This window comes from Rhodofomes roseus (genome assembly GCF_022264815.1).
Source record: "Rhodofomes roseus strain CIRM-BRFM 1785 chromosome Unknown C8Q71scaffold_5, whole genome shotgun sequence".
NCBI lineage: Eukaryota > Fungi > Basidiomycota > Agaricomycetes > Polyporales > Fomitopsidaceae > Rhodofomes > Rhodofomes roseus.
Genome location: NW_025952961.1, coordinates 1,228,153 through 1,249,536, shown reverse-complemented (window position 1 = coordinate 1,249,536; position 21,384 = coordinate 1,228,153). Strand labels below are relative to the sequence as shown.

Genomic DNA, 21,384 nt, shown 5'->3' with positions numbered 1-21,384 from the left:
AAAACCTGGCCAGGTACTCGTGCTACGCTGAGAACGCGCAAGAGCAACCTAATCACAATGTGTGCTTCCGATAGAGGCTTCACGCATGAATAGAAGCTTAGTGGTATGAAATTGTAATACATTGAGCCCAGCATCTCCCGAATAACTAGTTACTACCAGGCCTTCACGGATGTGGTGCCGAGTTGACCGACTTAGGGTAAGGAATTCCGCGACTCCGGCATGTTCAGAGCATGATGACCAAACCCCATCTCTAGACATGGTAGTGAACCCTGCATAACCCTTCGTCAAGTCCTCTCAAGCTACAACGGCCGCCGTGAGTGTTGACAGCCAGGGATTCCTGCAGACGTGCTCATGAATATACGACAACGCTTCATGCATGACACTTACCCTGTATATGCACTCGTACTGTCGGGGACCGTTCCCGACACGTCCGGCAACCGATCAAGGCACCGAGAGTCACTGCTACGTTCAAAGCCGGAACGCCTGTGCACGCAAGGGCGCTTCTGCGGGCGACCAGCCAAGCGAAACTGACAGTTGCGGCCAATGGAAGGCAGCAGGATCAAACCAGCGTAACCAAGGATGCCGTCCGGAGACAGCTCGTCGAATGTGTGTATCTCCCGGGCCGCGTGCATAGTGCGTCAACGCGGCATGACGCGCAGAACTCCGCGGTCGTCCCAAGAGAAGAGGACGCGCCGGATCACCTTCACAAAGTCTGGTGGCGTCCTCCGTCCTGTCGTCCGTCCAACCGAGCCTGAGGCGCACGTCTGCATTGCGCAGCTGCACCAAGCGGACACAGTGAGTGCATACCATAGCTCCTCCACTTCTGGTGACCGGGTCTCGATGTTCCTAACCCACGCCTGAACGTCAAAGCTGACATCGCTGGACGTCAGGGTCAGGACCAGGACGATGTCGATGATTGGATGCTCTGGCAGTGATTCGGGCGACAGATTCCTCGCCAAATACGCGCGGACGTCCAAGAGAGAGTGACATAGCGCCTCGGAGCTCTAGGTGAGTGAGATTCGGCAGTTCGAGGGGCATGAAGATAAGGCTAACTGTGGCTGGAACACGGTGTTGTTCAGCGATAACCCGGCATAGTCAAAACAGATATGTTGCTCACGGTCATCCCAGATGGGGCATCGTAAAGAGTCTCTCAGCGCACCCACAAGCTGGTGGAATGCCTGATACACCCCATGGATCAGGGCCATGGGGCTGCGCATAGCAATTCCCGACTTCCAGATCGTATGAGACGTAAGCGATGGTGCCAAAATCCAGACCAGTGCCCGCAACGCGACTTCTGAGACCCTCGTGCGCGCAGCGATCCGGAGAATGCGCAACCAGAACCGAGCGGGAATGGGTACGAATCTCGAAATCCTGTCTTCGGAGAGCAACACGTCTTCAAAAGATAGTTCCTCGAGAGACGCGAATGCACATAGGAGGCTGCGCAGCTGGTTAAAATTGACCATGTGGACGTTCGACAATGTGAGGCATGTTATTCGGTGGAAGCCAGCACTAGTAAGTGATATCCACCGCACAAGCGCGGCCATTACTGAGTTCGCGGAGTCCGAGGCTTGCGAGTGCTCAGTGAGGACAAGATCACTGACCAAGATTCAACGCGTCCGGGCCTCGAGTCGGACGACGGAGGAGCGAGGAGGCGTCGCGGTTCACGATGCACGTGATGCCGACGCGTCTGCTGCCGGAGTGCATAGACGCTCATGCTGCCCTGACACTTGCGCCGGTGGGACTGGCGGTGATCTACAACCTGAACGCTGCACTCTACTCTGAACCGCCTATTCATTGTGCTCCTTTGTGGTCTGGCTCTGGGGCTACTTCTAGAGGGAGACAGCATCGTCGTATAAAGTTCTCATAGGCGAGGACAACTGGCGGATTCGGAGTCTGTCCGCAATGGACGCGGTGGATCCTCGTACTCGACACAAGGTCTCCTTGAACCCCGTCGCCCTTGGATCGAAGTCGTATGTATATCATTACTCCGTACCGCTGATATATAGCTTATGAGGATGAGACAGACCAGTACTACCTCAAGTGCTCCTGTCCGACGCACTTGTAGTATTGGCGCTCCAGGCAGGCAAGGCGATCCTCTTCTCCATTGATGTCGGTGTATTCTGGTTCCTCGTAAGGCTTCTTGCATGTGGTGCTACGGGCCTCATGATTTGGGCTGCAAGCACGGGCCAGCTTCAGAAGAAGAGGTCGATCGAGGTATACCTCGCTTCCGCACTCTTCCCGGATAAATCTGACCTGGGGTATAATCAGTGGTCACCGTTGGGAATGGCCTCGCTCCTGCTGTTCCTGAGACATGCAGGTCTGGCCACTGCACTGTACAGGCTTCCTGCTTCACGGTACGTGCATAACGAGTCACTTCATGCCTTGTCTCATGCTCGTGCGCGTAGTGTTGTCATTATACACCAATTCTCGGCTATGTGGTTCAAGGCACTCATAGCCCCCTCGTCCGTGCGTTATGTAGGCTGTTCGATGATTGCTTGCTGACACATCAGGTAGCTATTGCAAACATGTGCGGTCGTAGCAGCACTGTCCATATCCTTCCTCTCCGATGCTGGCCTTTCCTCCGAGGGATTCCATGAAATGCTACCTGCATATGGTGCCCTCATCGTGGAAGCGGGCGCTTCCAGTGCACTTGACCACACACAGGGCGTTCTCTTGCCTTCTCTCGGCGAGCCTCTGTCTATTGCCTTTAGCACCCTCGGAGCGTCCCTGTTCAGTCTCCCTCTCTATCTGCTCAGACATATGATGGTAATCCTTCTTTCTTTCCTTTCAGCTGATATCGTGTATTGATCCTGCCTTCAGACAGATGTAGTTGCCCCGACCTCTCTCTCCCTGTCTTCATTAGCCATCATACCTTTCCTCGCCTATGTGCTACTCTTCAGAGCGCCTCTGAACGCCAGGGTCATCAAGAGCCCCTCCTTTCCTCCGCAGTACTACCTCTTCTCCTACCCACTGGTCCTCCTGGCATCACTCGCACTTGGTCTGTTCTCCCTTGGTCGTTATCCCCGACTAGTCGACTTCCTCGTTGCACCTCTGCTGCTATATGGTATGCCAAACGCTTACGCCTCGACAAAATCCTGACATAAGTGTTCAGGCGTGTATCCACGTATGGCGGACGCTGCCGTTCCCTCACCCTACGCGTCTAGCTCGCGCGTGATGAAAGCATACCTCAAATCCATCCTGTCAAACCCGGAGTCACGCAAGATCTTCTACTTCCTCATGCTCAATATGTGCTACATGCTTGTCCAGATGCTCTATGGCGTCTGGACGAATAGCCTTGGGCTCATATCTGACGGTGAGTCAATGCACACGAACGTTGCCGTCTATGTTGGATTGGGTTCTGACTGCTGCTATCAAACAGCTATTCATATGGCATTTGACTGCATGGCCATTGGTGTGGGTCTAATTGCGAGCGTTATGGCCCGCTGGCCCCCGAACGAGCGTTACACCTATGGGTACGTCGGTGATAAGTGGCCAATTATTCCTCGGTCGCTGACGTCTTTGATAGGTACGGTAGGATCGAGACACTATCTGGGTTTGCTAATGGTATCTTCCTGATATTGATCTCTGTCTTCATCATCTTCGAGGCTATCCAGCGGTTGTACGTGGAGCTCCCTCGTCACAATGCACATCAGGCACTGACTAAGTTTGTTCTCCACGAAAAGGTTGGATCCTCCTGAGATGAACACCAATCAGCTGCTGCTCGTCAGTTCGCTGGGGCTGGGAGTGAACCTGTTCGGGATGTTTGCCATGGGTGGACATCACCATCACGTATGTACCAACTGTCTACACTGTGTGCGTTTGTTTGACGACGGCCTCCTTAGGGCGGTCATTCGCATTCTCATGGCCATGGACACAGTCATGGACATGACAGTGCCCCCAGCCCTAGCCCCTCCGCCCTGTCAGTTGGCGAACATGCGCACAACGATTCCCTTCCGGCCGCTCACTCCCCGGACGCGCACTCGCATTCCCACTCTCCCTCGCACTCACATTCCCACTCGCATTCTCATTCACCTCCGCCACTCTCGATCACTCCCCCCGACCGCCGCGTCCCCGCACCCCTCATTAACATCACCACCGACTCTCCGAGCTCTCCTCACCCTCACTCGCACTCGCACGCACACGGGCCGGCCAGCCCACTGCGCGACAACGAACTGCTCGCCCCCATTCCAAAGCACCTGCGCTTGGGCGAAGTCGACAGCCCGATCACGCCCAACTATCGCTTCGGGCACGACCCGCACTTCGAGACGCACCACACGCATGCACCGGGGTCTGGCCATGCCCCCAACTTGCACGACCACAGCCACGAGCACCATGCGCACGAAGGACACAGTCACAACATGAGGGGCGTGTTCCTGCATGTCATGGCGGTACGTCGTCGCACGTAGAAGCTAAGTCAATGTACGATTACTCACATTAATTTCAGGACACCCTCGGTTCTGTCGGCGTCATTGTTTCAACGGTGCTCATCAAGTACTATGGCTGGACGGGCTTCGACCCCATCGCGTCGCTCTTCATCGCCATCCTCATCGCCGCCAGCGTCATCCCGCTCGTCATCGACACGGGCAAGATCCTCGCGCTCGACCTTTCCGATCGGGAGGCGAGCATCAAACAGGCGGTCTCTGATGTGGGCTCCCGTCCTTTTGCTATTGCTCTTCTGCTAACGGTCACTGCAGCTCCCGACCATCGACGGTCTCGCGTCCTTCACCAGCCCGCGTTTCTGGCCAAAAGACGACTCAGGCATCATTGGCAGCATCCATATCCAGCTCGCGCCCTCTGCGGCATCGCACGACCCGGCCGGACCACACTCGACGCGGCGTACGACGTTCGCGAACGTCGACCGCGTCGTTGAGCGCGTCGACAAGCTCTTGCGGAGCCGCATCTCTGGGTTGGAGGAGCTTACCATCCAAGTGGAAGAGTCATGATAGCATACCTACCCTATTCTTCGTCGTCTTCAGCCTGTAAAAGGCGGTGCACACATGTACAGTACAAGTTGCCATGCAGTTTATATTCCGTCGGACAATATACTGTACTAGTCACATCTATGCTAAGGTGCACTGCGTTCCCACAAGACTGTCCGTGATGATCATGAGCTAGCAACTCTACATGTGAAGGCGTATACTGAAACAAAGCAAGGTATATATATACTTGAGCTACAAGCACCCCCGTCCGAGCGGGTGCGGAAATACTGCGTCGCTGCTGGCCTGTCCATTAAGCTGACCTCTCCAAAAGGGAGCCGGAATACCAGAAACAAAAGATCTCTGAAGGTTGTGACGTGCATTTTACGGCGGAGCCTGCGGTCACTCGTTGAGGTTGTTGAGCAGCGTGGTCAGGCACCGTTTCGTGACCATGTCGCCCTGAGTGGCGCTGTGAGCTGAGGCCACATCTGAGTATGCGGGCTCGTAACGTACCTTGAGTAAGGCAGCGAACGTGTTGTCGCGCAGAGGCTCCGGCAAGCACGCCCTCAACGCCTCTCTAGCCCTGGACGATCCGTCAGTATTCTCCTTTGCATTAAGGGAATGCGAGCAGCTTACCTCAGATTATCGCTCAATCGCAGGTAGCACCGCACGACGTGCTTGAGCAGCCGTACGGCCTGTGTCTCCACGAGTTGGTTGACCATGTTGCTCAGGACGGTCCCGACGGCGTAGAACCGCTCGTAGGTGTGGCAGATGTACGTGAGGCCGGTCTCATCGAGCAGAATCTTCTGGACGATGAAGATGGCGACAGTCTTGGAGAGCTCAGAGCCTGTCTCCATGATGCGCAGGCAGAGGGGTATAATCTCGGTCGAGAGGAGGAAGTGGATGACGGTGTTGTTGTCGTTTTGCTGGAGTGGAAGATGTGAGCGCGAGTCTGTGATGAGGGTCACAACGGGAACAAACCTTGACGAGCGCGCCGATAACACCAAGCGAGGTGAGGCGCAAGTACTCGAAGGGGCGCGTTTTGGAGGTCGTGTTCAAGAATGGATACAAAAAGAGGGGAATATGGGCTGCGAGACACGCGTTAATGATAGGGACAATAGCGCTCCAAAGGCGTCTCACCATTCAGGAATAGCTGACGAGTCTCCGCATGCGAAGCCACACATTGCAGGAGGGCGAGAGCGTTGCAGACGCGGTTGGATACATGGGCAGTGAGATTAGGCGGGTAGAGTAGAGGATATACAGAAACAATTTCTTGAATGAGCGCGGGCATAATACCTGCAAACGTGAGCGGACATCCCGTCAGCGTCCCCCTATGCCCATGCCATCTCCGCACTGCGACGCACCAAAGGAGTGCCAAAGAACCAAGGCGAGGTCGTCATACTGCTCTCTCTTCTTGCTGAGCTCGAGCAGTGCGGTCTCGCGGGTGTTGCCATCGAGCAGATCAATCACCAGGCCGTAAATCTTGGTCTCCTCGTGCACGGCCATGAGCCCAGGCGAAGAACCGTTGTAGCCGGGGACCATGTTCTGCGGCGTGGGGTGCGAGAGAGGGGGGAGGCCGTTGGCGGGGGAGTCGCCGTAGCCGGCGACGCCGCGACCGTAGGGGTTGTACTGCATGTGTTGCATGTACGAGAGCGGTTTGGGGGAGATCAGGCCCGCCATGGGCAGTCACGCAGGTTCAAGTAGCGGCGAGCGTCCCGTCCAGGTCGGTCAAGCCAGAGCTGCCCACAGACGCAGCGCCCGCTGACAAATCACCGCGCGCCGAAAACATATGCAACACCGCCACTGGCCACACACGCGCAGGCAGGAGACCCTGGGGAGTACGGTATATGCATTACGCAGGCTGCGAGTGGGTATTACGGGTTGTTGTACAGGACAGTGGTACATGATAAATACTCCAGGATACAACACAAGACAAAGTCCGATGCGGGCCCGCTACATGGCCCGGAGCCAATTCATAACCAGTCGATACCTTTCGCAAGAAACCATGAGGATCATCGGCGCCGAGGGGTATGTTAGGTCATATTCTGGCTCAGGACCGCAACAAGGTGTTCCTGCAAGCCCGGTCAGCGTCTGGCATCGATGCTCGCAATCCTCGACACTCACCTTCTCCTCGGCCGAATCCGTGTACATGGACCATGCATATCGACCATCTCCGAATTCGACGGCAAAAGAATGTGGCACGCCTTCCAACTCTTCATAGCCCTCTTGCCAGTCCTTGACACTTCCGACAGTGGACACTTTGACTGCTTCTTGGGGTTGGTCGGTCTCCTGGCACCGAAGCTCACTTAACCACTCACTGCGTTCAAGAGCCGTATCTTTCGAGCTTGGGGTAGATAGGTGTAGCAGTGGTACGGTTGAGTAGACGTATGTAGACAGACGTGAATGCTACAGTGAGTAGGTTGCATGTGTGTGCGTGTTCATTGTCTGAAGAAAAAAATATACACTGACGGCGGACATATCATGTAATCCCACATTGTATTAGGTCCCAGTGCGTGCATCTAACCGCATGTAGCCGCAGCGTAGCTAGGCGATGTACTTGGTGCTGTGTAGAGCCCTGCCGTCGCAATGTACACTCATGTATGCCATATTTTCGATCGTACTGCTGTACTTATGTATGTCATGTTAGGCTACCTCAGCTTACGGTGGTCTACGCTTGCAAAACACAGCTGAGATAATCGTGTCATTTAAATTACACCGAAACGGGTACACAGTTACGATCACGTGGGACGACGCGCGCGGCGTGCGGTTCCGCCCTGCATACACGCTCCTCCTGGTCCGGCCGTCCATTTCTTGCCACCTTCGCCATGTTGTCTTGGGATCCCTCCTCCTCCGGTTGGTCAAGCTGCACAGCGAGGTCGAGAAGCTCAAGGCCGACTTAGCTGAGCTCCGAGTCAAACATGCTCGGGAGGAAGAGAAGGACTGTGGCGATGGTGAAGCAGGGATGAAGGCGGGGATGATGGGAACGACGAAGGAGACGTCAGAGCACCCGCTTGGAAGCGACACAAGGCTAACAACCAGAGTCAGATGCTGAGTGTCGTAAGATATATGAAGGCACTCACTCTAGACCAACTAACTGTCACTGGGACCGAGCTCTGGGCATGCTCCCATCAATGTATGCGGATGATATCTGGCGCTGAGGGTGTCATCAGAAATCCGTGGTGACCGCAATGCAGAATCTTACTGGCTTAGGGCCAAATCCATCCCCCATTGGTGGTCCACCTGCAGCCGAGAATGATGATGACCTCGCAAATGAAGAAACGGCGGGGCGGCCATGGCACCAGTCAACTCGTCAATGACCGCTTGCGGCGTCGAAAGTAGCCTGTATGGGTATCTTGAATCATCTAGAGACGTGCTCTTACCTGTGTGTTCTTGTTCTTGGGCGGCATTTTGCCGAGGTTGACGACGTGATGGACGTTCAGGACAACGTACAGAAGGCAAGAAAATGAAGATTTTATGGTCCCATGCAACAGTGTTAGTCTACGTACGACTACTTAGCATAAGAGGGATGCGTATAGCCAAGTATACCAGAAGGCGATGAAGGTAGACCATGCGGTGACGGGGCGATGTTCGCCCACGTAGGGCTAGACGCCTAGGCTTATGTAACCTCATGTAACCAAAGTCGGATTACGTACTGTCTACGGATGCGTGCCTACATGCGTTTCCTCGGTCTACACAGGCATAATCTACGCTACATCCACCCTGTGTGGCACTGCGCTTGGTCGACGTTGGGCTACACGACCGAGCACATCCTTGGAGGATACGCGCCTTGAACGCAGTGACTGTTACAGAGGGGAGACATAGTATGCCACGTACCTCCTTGTTCTTGAACAAGTATAGCTTCTCATCATCGAGCTGATAGTACCGCCGCTTCCATGCTCCAGACTGCTCAGACTGGACAGTGACCCAGCCCGACGAAAGCACATGGCGGCCACCTGTTGTGGTCGCAGCAGCCTTCAAGCGAGCGGCCAGCGCCCGCCTCTCGTCCAAAACCTTGCGCCGCATCTCCTGACGCTTGCCAGAGATATCTTGCGCACGCTTGGCCTGCTCGCTTCGCCACGCCTGCAGCTTCTGCGTCTCCTGTATGCGGCGTTCGCGGTCGGCCTTTCTCCTCTCCTCCAGGGTAGTCCTTCGCTTCTCCTCTGCCTCGCGCTCCATCGCCTCCTTCCGTGTGCGCTGCTCGGCCGCGTAGCGAAGCTCCGACTGGAGGATCGCCTTTCGTTTGCGCTCCTCCTGCTCGTAGCGGCGCACTTCCTCCTCCTTCGCCTGCCTGAGCCGCTCCTGGTGCTCTTCCTCCTCCCGGCGCGCCTGCTCCTCCTCCCTCTCCTTGCGGCGCAGCGCCTCCCGGCGTCTAAGCTCGAGCTCGTCGGGCGTCGAAGCGACGCGGCGCTCGGGGATGCGCCCGCGGGCGAGCGGGACGCGATAGGACAGCATCGGGATGCGCGAGGGTGCAGGTGGGGTAGTAGGTGTGTAAGCCGTCTGCGGGCGCACGCCTGCAGCACCTGGACCCGTGCCGTTACCAGCACGCGGTCTGGAACTAGAATGGGAATGCAACGCGGCGTCCGAATTCATGTCTTCTGGGACATCAACGAGATTAGATTGTGACGGACGGAGCTGCCGTGCGAGGTAGAAGTTGGGCCGCGTTGAGTGGCCCGTGCAGCTGTCCGAGGACCAGTCGGGGGACGGTGTGCGCGCCAGCTCGGACGTCTCGAAGGCAGAGTAGAGTACTTGCCAGCTCTCGATGTAGCGTTTCCTCGCCTTGGGGCTCAGGTCCTTCGGTGGCGGGGGAGGCGGCGGGAGCTCGTTCAACTCATCTGCGGCTCTAGACTTCTCTGGCAGTAATTTGCGCTTTCGAGTGTTGGGTGGGGTGCGTTGCCGAGGGGCCATGAACGCCTTGAAGCGGTCGTCGAACTTAGTACGCAGTTTCGACGGGCTTATGGTAACCGACGGCATCTTAAAAGACAAGTGACAAGGATTAGCCAGGATGTTGAGTAGAGACAGGCAGTGCAAGAAGTGGGATGGGCAGATGGTAGTATGGGAGAGGGAGATGGGATTCGAGGCGATAGGTACGGGACGAGGCTGAGCAGGCCATTGTTCGCATCGTTACCAGGAAAGACCATTTCGTGTTGGCGTTAGTCCTAAACAAAGCCGTTGTGTCGGGTCCCTTAGGCGCCCACTGCATTCATTGTCCATCGTCTTCGCTTTGTGCTCACTGTTTAGGCAGCCGTTCTTCCATACAAGCGAACGCAAGCACTGCAGAGCGACGAACGCCTTGTACAACATCTGAAGATCACGGAGCTCTCGTACGTCCCGACGTAACAAGTCGACTCGGCGTTTGGGAAGCGGGGCTTCGGCATGAATGAAATCATCCAGCCGGCACTACAGGTAGACACCTGCTAGATGTCATCCAGGGACCACTGCAATCATGATGCTTGCGCCAAATTCGCACATATGTCCACTGGATCCTGCCTCCTAATCGGCGCAGCCCAGACAAATGAAAGCAACGCACCGCTTCACACCAATGACGCGAACACAGATAGAACCCACGAATCACTAACCCAAACGAATAGCATGGATATAAGGCTACAATTAGTTCGGTCGTTTTGGATCGACGCAGAGTCCAGCCGTAACCATAATCCGAGAGAAGGACCGGCTCCAGGGCAGTGTCATGACAAGGGCGTGCGATCCGCATTAGCGGCGATACGGAAACTGGACTTGTCCTGCATGGACTCTGCGCAAAAAATGAGTCAGCAATCTCGCAACATAATGTTGGAGGAAACGTACCGGTGTTCGACTTATACTCCATGACAGTCGTAGTCGGAAGGTTGAGCACCCGCCTGATGGTTTCTCTGCATTCCCCGGGACCATTGTGAACATGACGTAGATCACAAATGTGCAGCTAGACATACCTGATTGCCTCCTTCACCCGCGCGTCTGCCCCCCGTCTGTTCCAGACAGTAATGATGTCCTCGTTCTGACGGACGCTGATGGTGCAGCCACATATCTCCGGCCGGTCCCCCTGCGGCACATCGGCACCCGCACTGTCCGTCTTCTCCTCCCCGATGGAAGTGCATTCAGCGAACTGGTCGCCTACGACCGCAAGGACGAGGTCCTCCCATAGGCGGTCGGCGATGCCTTTGCGAAGACGTATGATCCATTTCCCGCCACCAATGTTGAGCGGGTCCTCCCAGACTGGCCTACGGACGCCAGAGTGGAAGAGGAGGTAGTCGGTCGTCGGTAGCAAACTGGAGGGTGGGTTGAGGTGTGTCCAGAGAGACCAAAACGACTCAATCTGAGTGCCACTGCATGAGGATACGGCATTGTAGATATAACGAATTACGCACAGAGCTGTAGGCAGTAATCTTCTTGATGCCCTCCTCGTAGTTGGTGATTTTAGTGCCCGGTCCGCGGTGCTGGCGGAACCAGAACACCCAACTGCATAAACCAACCGGCGGGTTAGCACGTACGGACATATCAACTGAGAAAGACCACGAACATACGTATGTCGGAGGGGGTGCACTACGGGGCTGCCATTCCGGCTCCCGTTTGTGGAAGACTTGTCTCTGCTTGAGGACTTCTCGTCGCCCGAGGCAGACGACACCTGAGTAGAGAAGTGTTTGGACGACGGCACGCGCGAGCGCAGTGCCGGCGCGGCTTTAGGGGCCATCGTGGTCTGAGTCGTAGTCGACTGCGAGGGAGAGTTGGCGAGAAAGCGCGACTGGGAGTGGTTAGAGAAGTAGCCGGCCATATACGAGAACGAGTGGCTCCGTCCACAATTTCAACAATAACGACAGCACAGACGTGTAGTACGCGAGAACTGGCAATGAATGGGACTTTGAATGCGAGCGGGTGGCTGCTGAGGCTAGGGAGAGGCAGAGACGATGGTGGAGGAGGAAATAGGGAAGGAGGAAATTGACGCCACCCACGGACGGGCGCGTGCAGGATCGACTCGGACTCAGACGCGCCGCGGCAGCGCTCCGCCCCTTCCTCCCATCCAACTTCTGCCTCTCACTTGGTTTCTACCCGCCGTCCCCTACTCGTCGCTCTCGGTTTATGATCGCCCCTACTCACCGCAAGTAACACCAGCCATCCCATGAAACTCACCCTCCGGCCAGAATGGCGCCTCCGACCGCTCTCTTCGGCGTTCGGCTTTCTTGACCTCAAGACAGCTGTCATCGTCACCCTCCTCTTCGCTGTATGTTGCATGGATCCTGGGACATCGACCAGAGCGATAGTAATGCCATGGAACATATAGGTTCTGAACAAGGTCGCAGGTGTATATGGCCTCATAGCGATGCTCACTGGTGCGGGCGGCACAGCCGCGCAGCTCAGCATGTACCTCTATTCTGCTGTCGCTCTGGCGGCTCTTATGTGGGGCATTAGGTCCACGACGCAGGTCAGTTTCATTTGCTGCGCTTGAAGTCCACACACTCACATCCTCATATGTCGCCTGACCATAATCAGGAAAACGCTAAACACACGCTGTACTTCGCCCACCTGTTCTTCGCTGACCACATCATCAACACTGCATGGCTGATATTCTTCGCCGTCATATGGTGGGTCTACACCCCGCACGACGGCCGGCGCATGGCCAACTCTCCGTCGCAAGAGGAGATCGCCAAGTCGGGCCCCGCCATGGGCAGCCACAACATGACAGAGGCGGAGCGCCAGCAAGCGGCGATTACCCTCTGGCACGAGGAGAAAGGTATTGCTACCGCTGTCATCGTCCTCGGCTGGCTCGTGAAGGTACGCCATACTCGTCTACTTACCCGCACCAACTAAGCGCGGGTATCCCAGTTCTACTTCGCTGCTCTGATCTACTCCTACGCCATCCACCTTCGCAAGGGCTCATATCGCTCCCTGCCGCGCTCACGGCCATCACCTACCATCACACAAGCACCGCTTGGTATCGTCGGTGAAGACGACGATGACGACGTCGAGGACTTCTATCGCATCCCTGTGCGCGCCCCCGCCAACGGCCACGCACGGTCGTCCTCTCACGGATCTTCGCCCTCGCTCTCGAGCTTCGCTGACTTTGTCTCCGCCCCGCCGCCGGGCCGCGCGCGGCGCAAGGCAGGCAAGTCGAACCTGAGCGTCAGCCTCAGCGCAGCAAACGGCAAGGGCGATATGGACGAGCCGGACGAGGTGCTGTTCGACGACGACGAGCTGAGCGCAACGGGGCACCTGCGGATGGGGACGAGCGCGGAGGAGAGCACGAGTGGCGATTCGCTCGATGAGGGCACGGCGAGTAGGACGGGGAGCAGACGAAGCAGCAGGGCGAATGCGAGGGCATAATGCACGGTGTGCGGTCTCGGCGTTCTGGATCGGATTGTAGTTCTGCCTCGTCTGTCTCATAGTTGTCTGTTGGATATTGTGCCCACGTAATCAACCTTACAGTCTCTCGAACCGCTGAACGCTATAATTTCGGGTGATAGGAGATCTCCCTGGTGTGACCCCCGCACAGCAGAATATATCCATCGCCTTCCAGGATGACCACAAAATGAACATCATTGCTATCGTATGTTCTATGAATGCTGTGGTGTGTCTCGAAAGGTGTTGTCGGTCGTAACAGTCGTATATCCCTTCTCTCCGCGGACATCATCCGTTCTTGGCCTCTTTTCTTCATCGACATTATGTGCATCATGATATGAGGCCCGTTGCGTGGTTTCCGCCGCAGCGAGTTCTACATCGTCAGTTCTCCCGGCGGTTGCACTTGCATCTGCAGGTGCTGTGCCAATCGCCTCTATGGCAGCGAGAGCGGCACGCTTACGGCGCCGTCTTGCTCGAGGATTGAGAATGAGCGCAAGGACGATCACGATGCCATCCATGACCTGACAGCCAATATCATCAGACTGACATCTTAAAATAGGAGCAGCTGAGTGCTTACCACCACGAGCGTGTAAGTCACGCTGGCGATGACATTGAAATCAGACTTGAACGCGAGCGACAGGTCGTTGAACACCCCGCCGAGCATGTCTACCGTCATGAATGGTATCGAGATGCCGATGACTTCTTTGTGCTTCCATATTTCGTAATATTGCGGCCTATAGGACGCGGTGAGCCGGCGATGTATTGCGAGCATTCCGTAGGAAAGACTCGACTTACAGGAGGCCTATGGCGATCACTACAGAGCTCCCTATGCCAAAGAACTCGACGCCTGCCGGGTGGCCATGCTCGTAAGATGGCTGTGAAATATAGAGGCTCAGTGTATGGCTCGTATCCGTGTTCCAAATCCTGATAGCGAGACGTACCCTAACTGCGTACACCAAGCCTGCCTGTAGTCCGCCTAGCAAAGCCAAACATACAAAATATGTGACCACGCATGCCCAGATGGGCCGTTTGGATCCGTAGTACTGACACTGCGGCGAAGCGGAGATCAGTAAGCGCACTACAAACCGGTATGCATTGGGGAAGAAGCTTGAGGGCCTCGGAGCGGACAGCAGCCACGGCGAGTAACAGCACCAAAGACAAGTCGTCCTATTGAAATTCCTCCGGCGAGAAAGTTCGAACGGTTCGTAGTGGTGGGGATTTTGCTAGAAATTAGACATACCTGAGCGAACGACAGAAATGACAGCGTTCCGAACAGCTGTGGCTGCACTATGAGGGGTATATTGATGTTCTGGACGATGGCGTAGACCCCCATGAACACACCGGATGCTCCCCATATGAACCTGCGGGTAATGAATATGCGATAAGCAATATTGCTTAGTACTGGACTCTCGTAGAGACGCACACTAGGAATTGAGAGAGCCCTTCTGTAGACTTTTCCCTATAACTCTTCCATATCTGTGGGATCAACTGGACAGTCCAGCAAACCGTTCCTGTTTGGTTACATCAGTTTGTCATTCACTACAGACACAGAGCCGGCATTGATAGAAGGCCAGGATTTGGCCAATTCGCTATCGCCCCGAAGATAGAAACGATGCCCGAGGCGATGTTACTCACCTATCGTGCCTAAGGCATTCTCAGCTGCTTTATTTGCGGGCATCTATAGATGTGAGGCCGTGTCGATGATGTTCGAAGGCTTCTTTTGTCGTCTCCTCCCCCGGTTTTCTGAAAGGATTAGTCGGGCATATATATACGGCGAGGCCTGCAGCGTGGGCAGGTCAACACTGGGTCAAAAGGTGCGGTTACAAAGGTGTCACGGATTTGTCATAATGACTCGGGCCAGTAGTTGACCCCCCCACTCGAGACCTCCTCCGGCTCGAAAATGAGGACGGTGGCGCGACTCGCGATCGAATGTAGTAATTCAGGCAGAACAAAATATTCTCACCGTCCACAATTCGCGGTCACATGCCACGGTGCAAAACTTCGCAATTTATTCGCGCCTGCACGCGAAAGCACTTGGGCTTCATGTGGCCGTCGAGAGTCTCCATTCCTATGGGATGCAAGGCTGCAATGGCGAACTTACACTGCTGCAGATGGTCATGCAGATCGATGGAATACGACCGGGGTTTGACGGCATCCGTGACGCTGCGTGCCCTGGGCCCAGTCTCCCAATCGTCAACGACCGAGAACTTCGCACATGACAGTCAGTCGTAGATGTCCAGGTGTTCTATAGCGACGCCACAAGGTCAACATGCGATACTCACCGGTACCCCTACGCCGAAGCGCCCGTACAACGCCCACATGTCATTTGCATATCAAGCGTTGAAATGGTTCGATCCGGGTCAATACAAACAACATACCTGGGCCACATCGCTGAGAAAACCGCCCCCGTATCGATAGAGGCGCTGTGCCAGTGAATGCCTCGCTCAGCTCTCACCACCAACGACAGTGGCCGCGGGGCTACCCTTGCTCGCTTACTAGAACAGCGAAAAGACGTGCGACTCGGGTTTCGAAACAGCTATATAGAGGTCGGGATTCCGAATTTGAGTGCGGCTAGAATTTGATCAATGGTGCAGGCCAGAGGACAAGCCACGCCGCTTACGATGTCGATGCACGTCGGTGCATTCATCGTGTACTGCGTTCAGAAACTCCGAGTCGCACATGCAGTACAGCTCAGTTGGTATGGGGTCCCCACAAGCTTGAAGCTTGAATGCTCAACCCCTGCGGAACCACACTGAGAATCGCAGACTAAGACCCGGAGCACTGACAGTACCTTCAAGCATCAAAAGGGTTTCAAAGCTCACACATGAAATGAAGTTCCCGACTCATCAAGTCTCATTACTGGGAATCCACGTCAAAGATACAATGGGTGCCATACAATTCCTAACCATCCCTCCATCGGACCGCTCACCACAAGGTGTCGACCAGCTCGCGCGGGCGCGAAGGGCCCGGCTTGGGCTTAGGCGGCTGGGGCTTCTTGTGCGGATCCTTCTGGCGATACTTGGGTGGGCCGTTGGGGTCCTTCTCGGAGTACTTCGGCTTCTTGCCGTTGTTCGGGTCGTGCTTGTGGTAGTTGGGCGGGTCGGTGCGCGCGAACACGGCAGCGTCCTCGACCTCGCGCGCCCACATCTCCTCAAGGTCCTCCCGCGCCCAAAGCTCGTCGTCGAACTCCCGCTCCCACAGGCCGTCTACCTCCGCCAGGTCGCGCGGACGCGAGGGGCCCGGCTTGGGCTTAGGCGGCTGAGGCTTCTTGTGCGGATCCTTCTGGCGGTACTTCGGTGGGCCGTTGGGGTCCTTCTCCGAGTACTTGGGCTTCTTGCCGTTGTGCGGGTCGTGCTTGTGGTAGTTGGGCGGGTCGGTGCGCGTGAACAGCGCATCCTCGAGCGCCGCAAGGTCGCGCGGGCGCGAGGGACCCGGCTTGGGCTTAGGCGGCTGAGGCTTCTTGTGCGGATCCTTCTGGCGGTACTTCGGTGGACCGTTGGGGTCCTTCTCCGAGTACTTGGGCTTCTTGCCGTTGTTCGGGTCGTGCTTGTGGTAGTTGGGAGGATCGGTCCGCGCACTGAGCACGTCCGCGACCGCCCGGGCGAGAAGGCTCGTCGCCTCGTCGAAGTCGGAGCGAGCGACGAGGTCAGCGACCTCAGCGTCGAAGGCACGGGCCTCGAAGCTGCCAGTCCTACGAAAACAAGGTCAGACCCGGGTTGAGCGAGCATCATACGAAAAGACACGTACGAGTCGGAAGCGACTGGCGCAGCGAACGCGAGCGGCGTCAATGACGCGACAGCGCAAAGCAAAGAGATGGATGCTCCGAAGCGCATAATGTATGGTTATTATCTGCAGTGATGGACGGCGTGCAACGTAAAGAATGAGGTTGAAGAGTCGTGAAATGAAACAAGCAAGGCTGCAGAGCGAAGCGGTCAATGAACGAGGTAAGAAATACGATGATCGGTGAACACTCACCAGCCAGTACCCGCTTGTGTAGTTGAGCCCGAGAAAGAGAAGTGAGCTGGGAGACCAGAGCAGCGAAGGGGGCCCTTTTTATCCTCATCCCCAGCGCCTCCTACGTGCACCAGCCGACCGCTCTGCGACGTCCCAAGTTGGTCCCAAGCAGGCAGGTTGCAGTCCAGTGCGTGGCCAAGGCGCACGAAGCTGTCGTACAGCTGTCAACCAGCTGTCGAACAGCTGTCGAACAATCGTCGAAGAAGCAGGAGCATCAGCGTGAAACACGTTCAAGCTGGCATTTGCCATCAGAGCCCTGTCGATTGATGTCGTATTTATTTGATGCCGCGCGCATGGAAAGGACATCGTGGTGTCAAGCAGTGCGCCTGTAGTATTTGCCTGCGCCCCTTGGGATGATGATGAATTCAGCACTTATATACTATCACGGTACCAGTAATGCAACTTTTTCACCTTTTGGATTCTACTGCACGGAGTACTTACCGGAAGCACTCGGAGTTTGCACCAGTAGATTTCTGAGGTTCGAGAGTATCTTGTACGATTTTACACGCCCTGTCTGGTGGGATGGGACGGATACCGAGAGGGAGCAACGACTGGAACAGTAATGCAACTGTTCTCCGAAGCTTGTCACGGCGATCGTCACAATGCCGACACGGCCGAGGTTCAAGATCCGCCGTGCCGAATGCTGCCGACCGTGGCTGAAGACGCGCTGGAACAGTACTGCAACTGCAGTGCCAGTGGTGCCGGAGCGAGGTTTACCGGCTGTTTACCTGCGAACGGGCGGACGCGGTACAAAAATGAGGTCGTGACGATAAAATCATGTCTTCTAGGCATGTAGTACAGTATAGTATGCACAAGATTCCGAAGTATGTACTCTTCGAATTATATCAGTGGATCGTAATGGTCTGTGCTACTAGGCGCGCTATTACATCGCCAAGTCGTGCGGCGGCAGGTTACTAGTAGAGCGGGGCTGTTCTCTAGGTCTATATACAATGTCAGGTGTGTCGTAATATGCAGGTATATAGGGTGAATATGCGTGAGGTGTCCCAGGTGCATACATCGCCACGGGTGGCATTATGAACGAGTCCGAGTCACCACGCGGCCGAAGGCCACACTGTGGCCTGAGCCGCTGGACCTTTTTGGCGATTGTGCGTTTACTGAGAGGGTGTCCAATTACGCTGAGATGTTTGATCCAATCAACAAAAGCCTTCTCCTGTCCAGGAGTGAGCAGCTGTTGAGAAGCATGGGCAGCTGAGCGAGGCTTTGTTTTCCCTTGGAGACGGCGAAGTAGAGTAGAGTAAGGTATGTTATGATGAGAAGCAACCTGTTTGATATTAACATCGCCGGATTGACCACGAATCTCTTTAACAGCTGAACTGATAGCAGCTTCGACTGCAGCTTTGTGTGCATGAGTACGAGCAGAGCTTGGCATCGACCTGCCATAGACAATTCTGGATGCGAAGACAGAGCTGGCCTTCCGCACTTGTAACTCACGGAGTCACAGCCACACATTGCCAAATGCCGTTCATCGGCAAGGAGCGGAGATGAGATCCTGGATCGTCGAGTGGCTGCTCATCACGCTCCGACCTCATCCAAAAGACATTTGCCTCCAGAGGTACGCTGCATGCACGGATCCCACCGGAGAATTTTGTAGAAGGTATCATGAGGTTGTAAATCCATATATCCAGCCTCTCAAAAGAATCGTACAGACCGCGGAGTCATCCGAGGCGATCTAAGCACTGAGATTGATGGACAACGGTATGGAATGAATTCTGTACATTCAGCCAGTTCAACAACACATCGTGCGAAGCGTGTAGTTGTAAGGAGCATGGTACAATACATGATATACAAAAATCCCAGAATATTTGGAGCAGGCAGTGTGTTCAGAATTGAGTAGTTGCATTACTATCCCAGTTGCATTACTGGTACCGTGATAGTACCGCAACAAGCAAACAAAGTCGTGCTAAGACGCGGTCCTACTATACTGACCACCGTGACTGAAGCTGAAACCTCGCCCAGCGGACTCGGAATGGGCGACAAGGCGTATGCACATGCATTCCTAGCGCAGTGATGCGTTGATAAATTGAAGCACATTAGCGTACCTAGCAATGAGGCATCAGTCAACCGCGCAAGGGGCAGATGCTCCGCTTCTCCCGATGGCTAGCGCTATATATAGCCAGGAATTCGTAGTGTCTCGTAGTGTCCAAAACTGGTCTGATTATGGGATGTACGTACTTAGTCAGCCTCCACACGGCGCTGGCGTGGAGGTCGAATTCGCGAACCTCAGTACACATGCACAGCTCCCCCTCAGACAGGTCGTCCTAGGGGTCTGCCTACGTGAAAGTACGCCGTGTCCCAGCGCGGAACCATCTCTTTTGTATTCTCCACGTGCCTGTTTACGTTTACTGATCCACCGCAATTGAAGGCGTGCCACTAGCTAGAGTCTTGAGTCATAAATTGTACAACAGGATTGGTCATCACGTACAAAGAGCATCTCATCCACGAAGCAGTAGCAATAATTACAGTTCCGTTGCGAACACAGTAGCAGTACACTCTGCAAACACACAGATATCTTCATCTACCGTACCCTTCGGAAACATGTGAAAGACTGGAGAGCACGCGTATCGATGAGCCCCCAATCCACGTCTTGATATGTGCCATAACTCACAGTTTGGCTCCAAGCCTCACTCATCCCGCCCCTCGTGAGCCGCTTACGGGCAGCGCCTGGCAGAGTCTGCGTGTCCATCGTCAATTGAAGGAAACCGTCGAAGCGAGCATCAGAGGTCATACCAATGGCGACGTCCTCAGCACCCTCCACAATGCCGCAATCAAGCTCAACCGTCTCGCGCTCTACGAGCGTAGGAACGGCGTGCACCTGTACAAGCGTCACCGCGAGGACGGCGGCAAGGAAGAATTGCTTCAAAGAAAACATGAGACCGCAAACTTCGTTCGGCTTCTAGGTTAAGCTGGAGTGGTGTGAGCGATGAGAGAAGTCGCGTTAGCTTCTTTGACCCCACCGTGGATCCTGCATTTTATACGCGCAGTTGCACGGAGCTTTGCTGTGTGCACCGCACGCTACCGACGAGACGCGGCAGGGCAACATAGCCTAACTTACGCATTGGAAAGACGGGCCAGCGGCTTGGACAATGGAGCAAGCGTCGTTTCATCGAGGCGCTGGCGGTCAGCGCACCCTCAGAACGACGCCGACCCTTCTATAGACAGAAGTATTGACGTGATGCACATCGCGATAAGTCGACCCCATATGTATAAGCGCATTCCATGAGGGACTTACTACATATTACGGGTATCCCAGCACATGGTGCCTGTAACGCTGGTTTCCTATGATGTCGTCTTGAGTTAATTTATGACAGCGAGACAGTTTACAGCCCACCTTTTGTCACTCACAATGCCCAGTTCGGAGGTGAGTACGTCCGGCACTCACAAGATGACTTTACGCCGTCAATTGTGACCCTACATTGGACAGCAATTCGCAAGGAAATATCCTAGACAGGAATAGCTGAAACAACGGGTACTTGGCGGCACTCTCTTGCGTATTGAGGGGGGGGGGGGGGGGGTTGAGTCCTTGGAAGCCGAGGTGCGCCCGAACTTTACTCAGCAAAACATCTGCAAATGACACAGGCCCATCGTCGACCAAGAGTCACGTACCCTGGTACTACGTCCTGCACATGACCTCCATTCTATGGTTGCACAGCATGTCGAAGAAGGGGGGATCCAACGCACAGGTGTGATGAAGGCGCTCGTGGTATTAGTACGTCCTGATCGCAGTTGAGCACAATATATGTGAGACTTTTGACGCTGAAACGCATGCTCACCCGCGTAGGACTCCCAAAATGACAGCACAGATGCTTCGGCGTACAGGCTGAGGGAATGAAGGCGAGTGGGCGATTTTCGGTTACTACCATCACGTATGGTCCTTGGACTGTAACGATGGGATCGCTGCATGAAAATTAGCACTGTACTTACCATAGCTTCAACCTGTTTGCTCATGAAGGCGAGTATGGGTCACCAACAAAGCGAGATACAAGTTGTACGCCGACATCAACGCATGCCGCACCGAAGAGCAATGCTGTGGAAAAGAGCGGTAGGGTCGATTGTTATAGGCCTACTCACCGGAGTGGCGTGAATCGACCAGTCTTTGTACATCGGC

General features: G+C 55.1%; 10 protein-coding genes across 10 annotated transcripts; 2 read left to right on the top strand and 8 right to left on the bottom strand.

The window, feature by feature from the left end:
* Positions 1 to 749: 749 nt before the first annotated feature.
* C8Q71DRAFT_478454 (uncharacterized protein) lies at positions 750 to 1,654 on the bottom strand. The gene is made up of 2 exons (XM_047918808.1): positions 1,118 to 1,654; positions 750 to 1,058 (listed from the first exon to the last, which is right to left on the bottom strand). Exons 1-2 carry the CDS (start codon positions 1,542 to 1,544, stop codon positions 865 to 867), a joined length of 621 nt encoding a protein of 206 aa, XP_047781774.1. The 5' UTR covers positions 1,545 to 1,654; the 3' UTR covers positions 750 to 864.
* A 68-nt stretch (positions 1,655 to 1,722) lies between these two features.
* On the top strand, positions 1,723 to 5,003 carry C8Q71DRAFT_830880 (cation efflux protein). The gene is made up of 13 exons (XM_047926360.1): positions 1,723 to 1,970; positions 2,025 to 2,214; positions 2,269 to 2,354; positions 2,406 to 2,466; positions 2,515 to 2,766; positions 2,821 to 3,064; positions 3,113 to 3,313; positions 3,380 to 3,473; positions 3,527 to 3,619; positions 3,684 to 3,789; positions 3,843 to 4,388; positions 4,445 to 4,645; positions 4,695 to 5,003. The coding sequence occupies exons 1-13, from the start codon at positions 1,903 to 1,905 to the stop codon at positions 4,941 to 4,943; spliced, it is 2,391 nt and encodes a 796-aa protein (XP_047781773.1). The 5' UTR covers positions 1,723 to 1,902; the 3' UTR covers positions 4,944 to 5,003.
* Position 5,004: 1 nt separating this feature from the next.
* On the bottom strand, positions 5,005 to 6,683 carry C8Q71DRAFT_745898 (Rcd1-domain-containing protein). The gene is made up of 6 exons (XM_047923036.1): positions 6,281 to 6,683; positions 6,057 to 6,212; positions 5,898 to 6,004; positions 5,553 to 5,842; positions 5,430 to 5,499; positions 5,005 to 5,375 (listed from the first exon to the last, which is right to left on the bottom strand). Exons 1-6 carry the CDS (start codon positions 6,594 to 6,596, stop codon positions 5,319 to 5,321), a joined length of 996 nt encoding a protein of 331 aa, XP_047781772.1. The 5' UTR covers positions 6,597 to 6,683; the 3' UTR covers positions 5,005 to 5,318.
* Positions 6,684 to 6,949: 266 nt separating this feature from the next.
* On the bottom strand, positions 6,950 to 9,887 carry C8Q71DRAFT_855409 (uncharacterized protein; the record flags this gene model as incomplete). Its single annotated transcript, XM_047927173.1, has 3 exons — positions 6,950 to 6,988; positions 7,041 to 7,205; positions 8,751 to 9,887. The coding sequence occupies 3 exons, from the start codon at positions 9,885 to 9,887 to the stop codon at positions 6,950 to 6,952; spliced, it is 1,341 nt and encodes a 446-aa protein (XP_047781771.1).
* A 270-nt stretch (positions 9,888 to 10,157) lies between these two features.
* Positions 10,158 to 11,852, bottom strand: C8Q71DRAFT_745886 (eukaryotic translation initiation factor 4E class II). Its single transcript, XM_047923035.1, has 5 exons — positions 11,435 to 11,852; positions 11,279 to 11,369; positions 10,844 to 11,226; positions 10,719 to 10,783; positions 10,158 to 10,665 (listed from the first exon to the last, which is right to left on the bottom strand). The coding sequence occupies exons 1-5, from the start codon at positions 11,680 to 11,682 to the stop codon at positions 10,601 to 10,603; spliced, it is 852 nt and encodes a 283-aa protein (XP_047781770.1). The 5' UTR covers positions 11,683 to 11,852; the 3' UTR covers positions 10,158 to 10,600.
* Positions 11,853 to 12,027: 175 nt separating this feature from the next.
* Positions 12,028 to 13,115, top strand: C8Q71DRAFT_683189 (Inositolphosphorylceramide synthase subunit Kei1-domain-containing protein; the record flags this gene model as incomplete). Its single annotated transcript, XM_047919782.1, has 4 exons — positions 12,028 to 12,129; positions 12,190 to 12,330; positions 12,399 to 12,680; positions 12,732 to 13,115. Coding segments are annotated over 4 exons (909 nt in total), but the record flags the coding sequence as incomplete, so codon positions are not given.
* Positions 13,116 to 13,374: 259 nt separating this feature from the next.
* Positions 13,375 to 15,074, bottom strand: C8Q71DRAFT_478060 (PQ loop repeat-domain-containing protein). The gene is made up of 7 exons (XM_047918806.1): positions 14,880 to 15,074; positions 14,668 to 14,755; positions 14,485 to 14,605; positions 14,186 to 14,293; positions 14,040 to 14,119; positions 13,822 to 13,978; positions 13,375 to 13,765 (listed from the first exon to the last, which is right to left on the bottom strand). The coding sequence occupies exons 1-7, from the start codon at positions 14,920 to 14,922 to the stop codon at positions 13,460 to 13,462; spliced, it is 903 nt and encodes a 300-aa protein (XP_047781768.1). The 5' UTR covers positions 14,923 to 15,074; the 3' UTR covers positions 13,375 to 13,459.
* Positions 15,075 to 15,285: 211 nt separating this feature from the next.
* Positions 15,286 to 17,077, bottom strand: C8Q71DRAFT_721862 (uncharacterized protein; the record flags this gene model as incomplete). The annotated part of the gene is made up of 8 exons (XM_047921478.1): positions 15,286 to 15,312; positions 15,346 to 15,451; positions 15,623 to 15,667; positions 15,741 to 15,780; positions 15,865 to 15,960; positions 16,031 to 16,035; positions 16,174 to 16,935; positions 16,992 to 17,077. 8 exons carry the CDS (start codon positions 17,075 to 17,077, stop codon positions 15,286 to 15,288), a joined length of 1,167 nt encoding a protein of 388 aa, XP_047781767.1.
* A 2,113-nt stretch (positions 17,078 to 19,190) lies between these two features.
* C8Q71DRAFT_477915 (uncharacterized protein) lies at positions 19,191 to 20,234 on the bottom strand. Its single transcript, XM_047918805.1, has 6 exons — position 20,234; positions 20,007 to 20,182; positions 19,885 to 19,950; positions 19,702 to 19,824; positions 19,452 to 19,653; positions 19,191 to 19,318 (listed from the first exon to the last, which is right to left on the bottom strand). The coding sequence occupies exons 4-5, from the start codon at positions 19,792 to 19,794 to the stop codon at positions 19,456 to 19,458; spliced, it is 291 nt and encodes a 96-aa protein (XP_047781766.1). The 5' UTR covers positions 19,795 to 19,824; positions 19,885 to 19,950; positions 20,007 to 20,182; position 20,234; the 3' UTR covers positions 19,191 to 19,318; positions 19,452 to 19,455.
* On the bottom strand, positions 19,717 to 20,386 carry C8Q71DRAFT_477893 (uncharacterized protein). The gene is made up of 2 exons (XM_047918804.1): positions 20,332 to 20,386; positions 19,717 to 20,182 (listed from the first exon to the last, which is right to left on the bottom strand). The coding sequence occupies exon 2, from the start codon at positions 20,146 to 20,148 to the stop codon at positions 19,795 to 19,797; it is 354 nt and encodes a 117-aa protein (XP_047781765.1). The 5' UTR covers positions 20,149 to 20,182; positions 20,332 to 20,386; the 3' UTR covers positions 19,717 to 19,794.
* Between the last annotated feature and the right edge of the window lie 998 nt (positions 20,387 to 21,384).

Excerpts from the sequence above, each read along its gene's own strand:
- C8Q71DRAFT_478454 (XM_047918808.1), bottom strand. The coding sequence starts at position 1,544 with ATGGCCGCGCTTGTGCGGTGGATATCACTTACTAGTGCTGGCTTCCAC. Across the intron at positions 1,059-1,117 it reads ATGCCCCATCTGGGATGACC|CCACAGTTAGCCTTATCTTC; the intron begins GTGAGCAACATA and ends ACCGTGTTCCAG.
- C8Q71DRAFT_830880 (XM_047926360.1), top strand. The coding sequence starts at position 1,903 with ATGGACGCGGTGGATCCTCGTACTCGACACAAGGTCTCCTTGAACCCC. Across the intron at positions 2,467-2,514 it reads CACTCATAGCCCCCTCGTCC|CTATTGCAAACATGTGCGGT; the intron begins GTGCGTTATGTA and ends CACATCAGGTAG. Across the intron at positions 2,767-2,820 it reads ATCTGCTCAGACATATGATG|ACAGATGTAGTTGCCCCGAC; the intron begins GTAATCCTTCTT and ends TCCTGCCTTCAG.
- C8Q71DRAFT_745898 (XM_047923036.1), bottom strand. The coding sequence starts at position 6,596 with ATGGCGGGCCTGATCTCCCCCAAACCGCTCTCGTACATGCAACACATG. Across the intron at positions 6,213-6,280 it reads GGTTCTTTGGCACTCCTTTG|GTATTATGCCCGCGCTCATT; the intron begins GTGCGTCGCAGT and ends TCACGTTTGCAG. Across the intron at positions 5,843-5,897 it reads TTATCGGCGCGCTCGTCAAG|CAAAACGACAACAACACCGT; the intron begins GTTTGTTCCCGT and ends CTTCCACTCCAG.
- C8Q71DRAFT_745886 (XM_047923035.1), bottom strand. The coding sequence starts at position 11,682 with ATGGCCGGCTACTTCTCTAACCACTCCCAGTCGCGCTTTCTCGCCAAC. Across the intron at positions 11,227-11,278 it reads AGATTACTGCCTACAGCTCT|ATTGAGTCGTTTTGGTCTCT; the intron begins GTGCGTAATTCG and ends AGTGGCACTCAG. Across the intron at positions 10,666-10,718 it reads GGAGTATAAGTCGAACACCG|AGTCCATGCAGGACAAGTCC; the intron begins GTACGTTTCCTC and ends TTTTTTGCGCAG.
- C8Q71DRAFT_478060 (XM_047918806.1), bottom strand. The coding sequence starts at position 14,922 with ATGCCCGCAAATAAAGCAGCTGAGAATGCCTTAGGCACGATAG. Across the intron at positions 14,606-14,667 it reads GGGCTCTCTCAATTCCTAGT|GTTCATATGGGGAGCATCCG; the intron begins GTGCGTCTCTAC and ends CATTACCCGCAG. Across the intron at positions 14,120-14,185 it reads GCTTGGTGTACGCAGTTAGG|CCATCTTACGAGCATGGCCA; the intron begins GTACGTCTCGCT and ends TATATTTCACAG.
- C8Q71DRAFT_477915 (XM_047918805.1), bottom strand. The coding sequence starts at position 19,794 with ATGAAGATATCTGTGTGTTTGCAGAGTGTACTGCTACTGTGTTCGCAA. Across the intron at positions 19,654-19,701 it reads TCGTGGATGAGATGCTCTTT|CTAGTGGCACGCCTTCAATT; the intron begins GTACGTGATGAC and ends TCAAGACTCTAG.
- C8Q71DRAFT_477893 (XM_047918804.1), bottom strand. The coding sequence starts at position 20,148 with ATGTTTTCTTTGAAGCAATTCTTCCTTGCCGCCGTCCTCGCGGTGACG.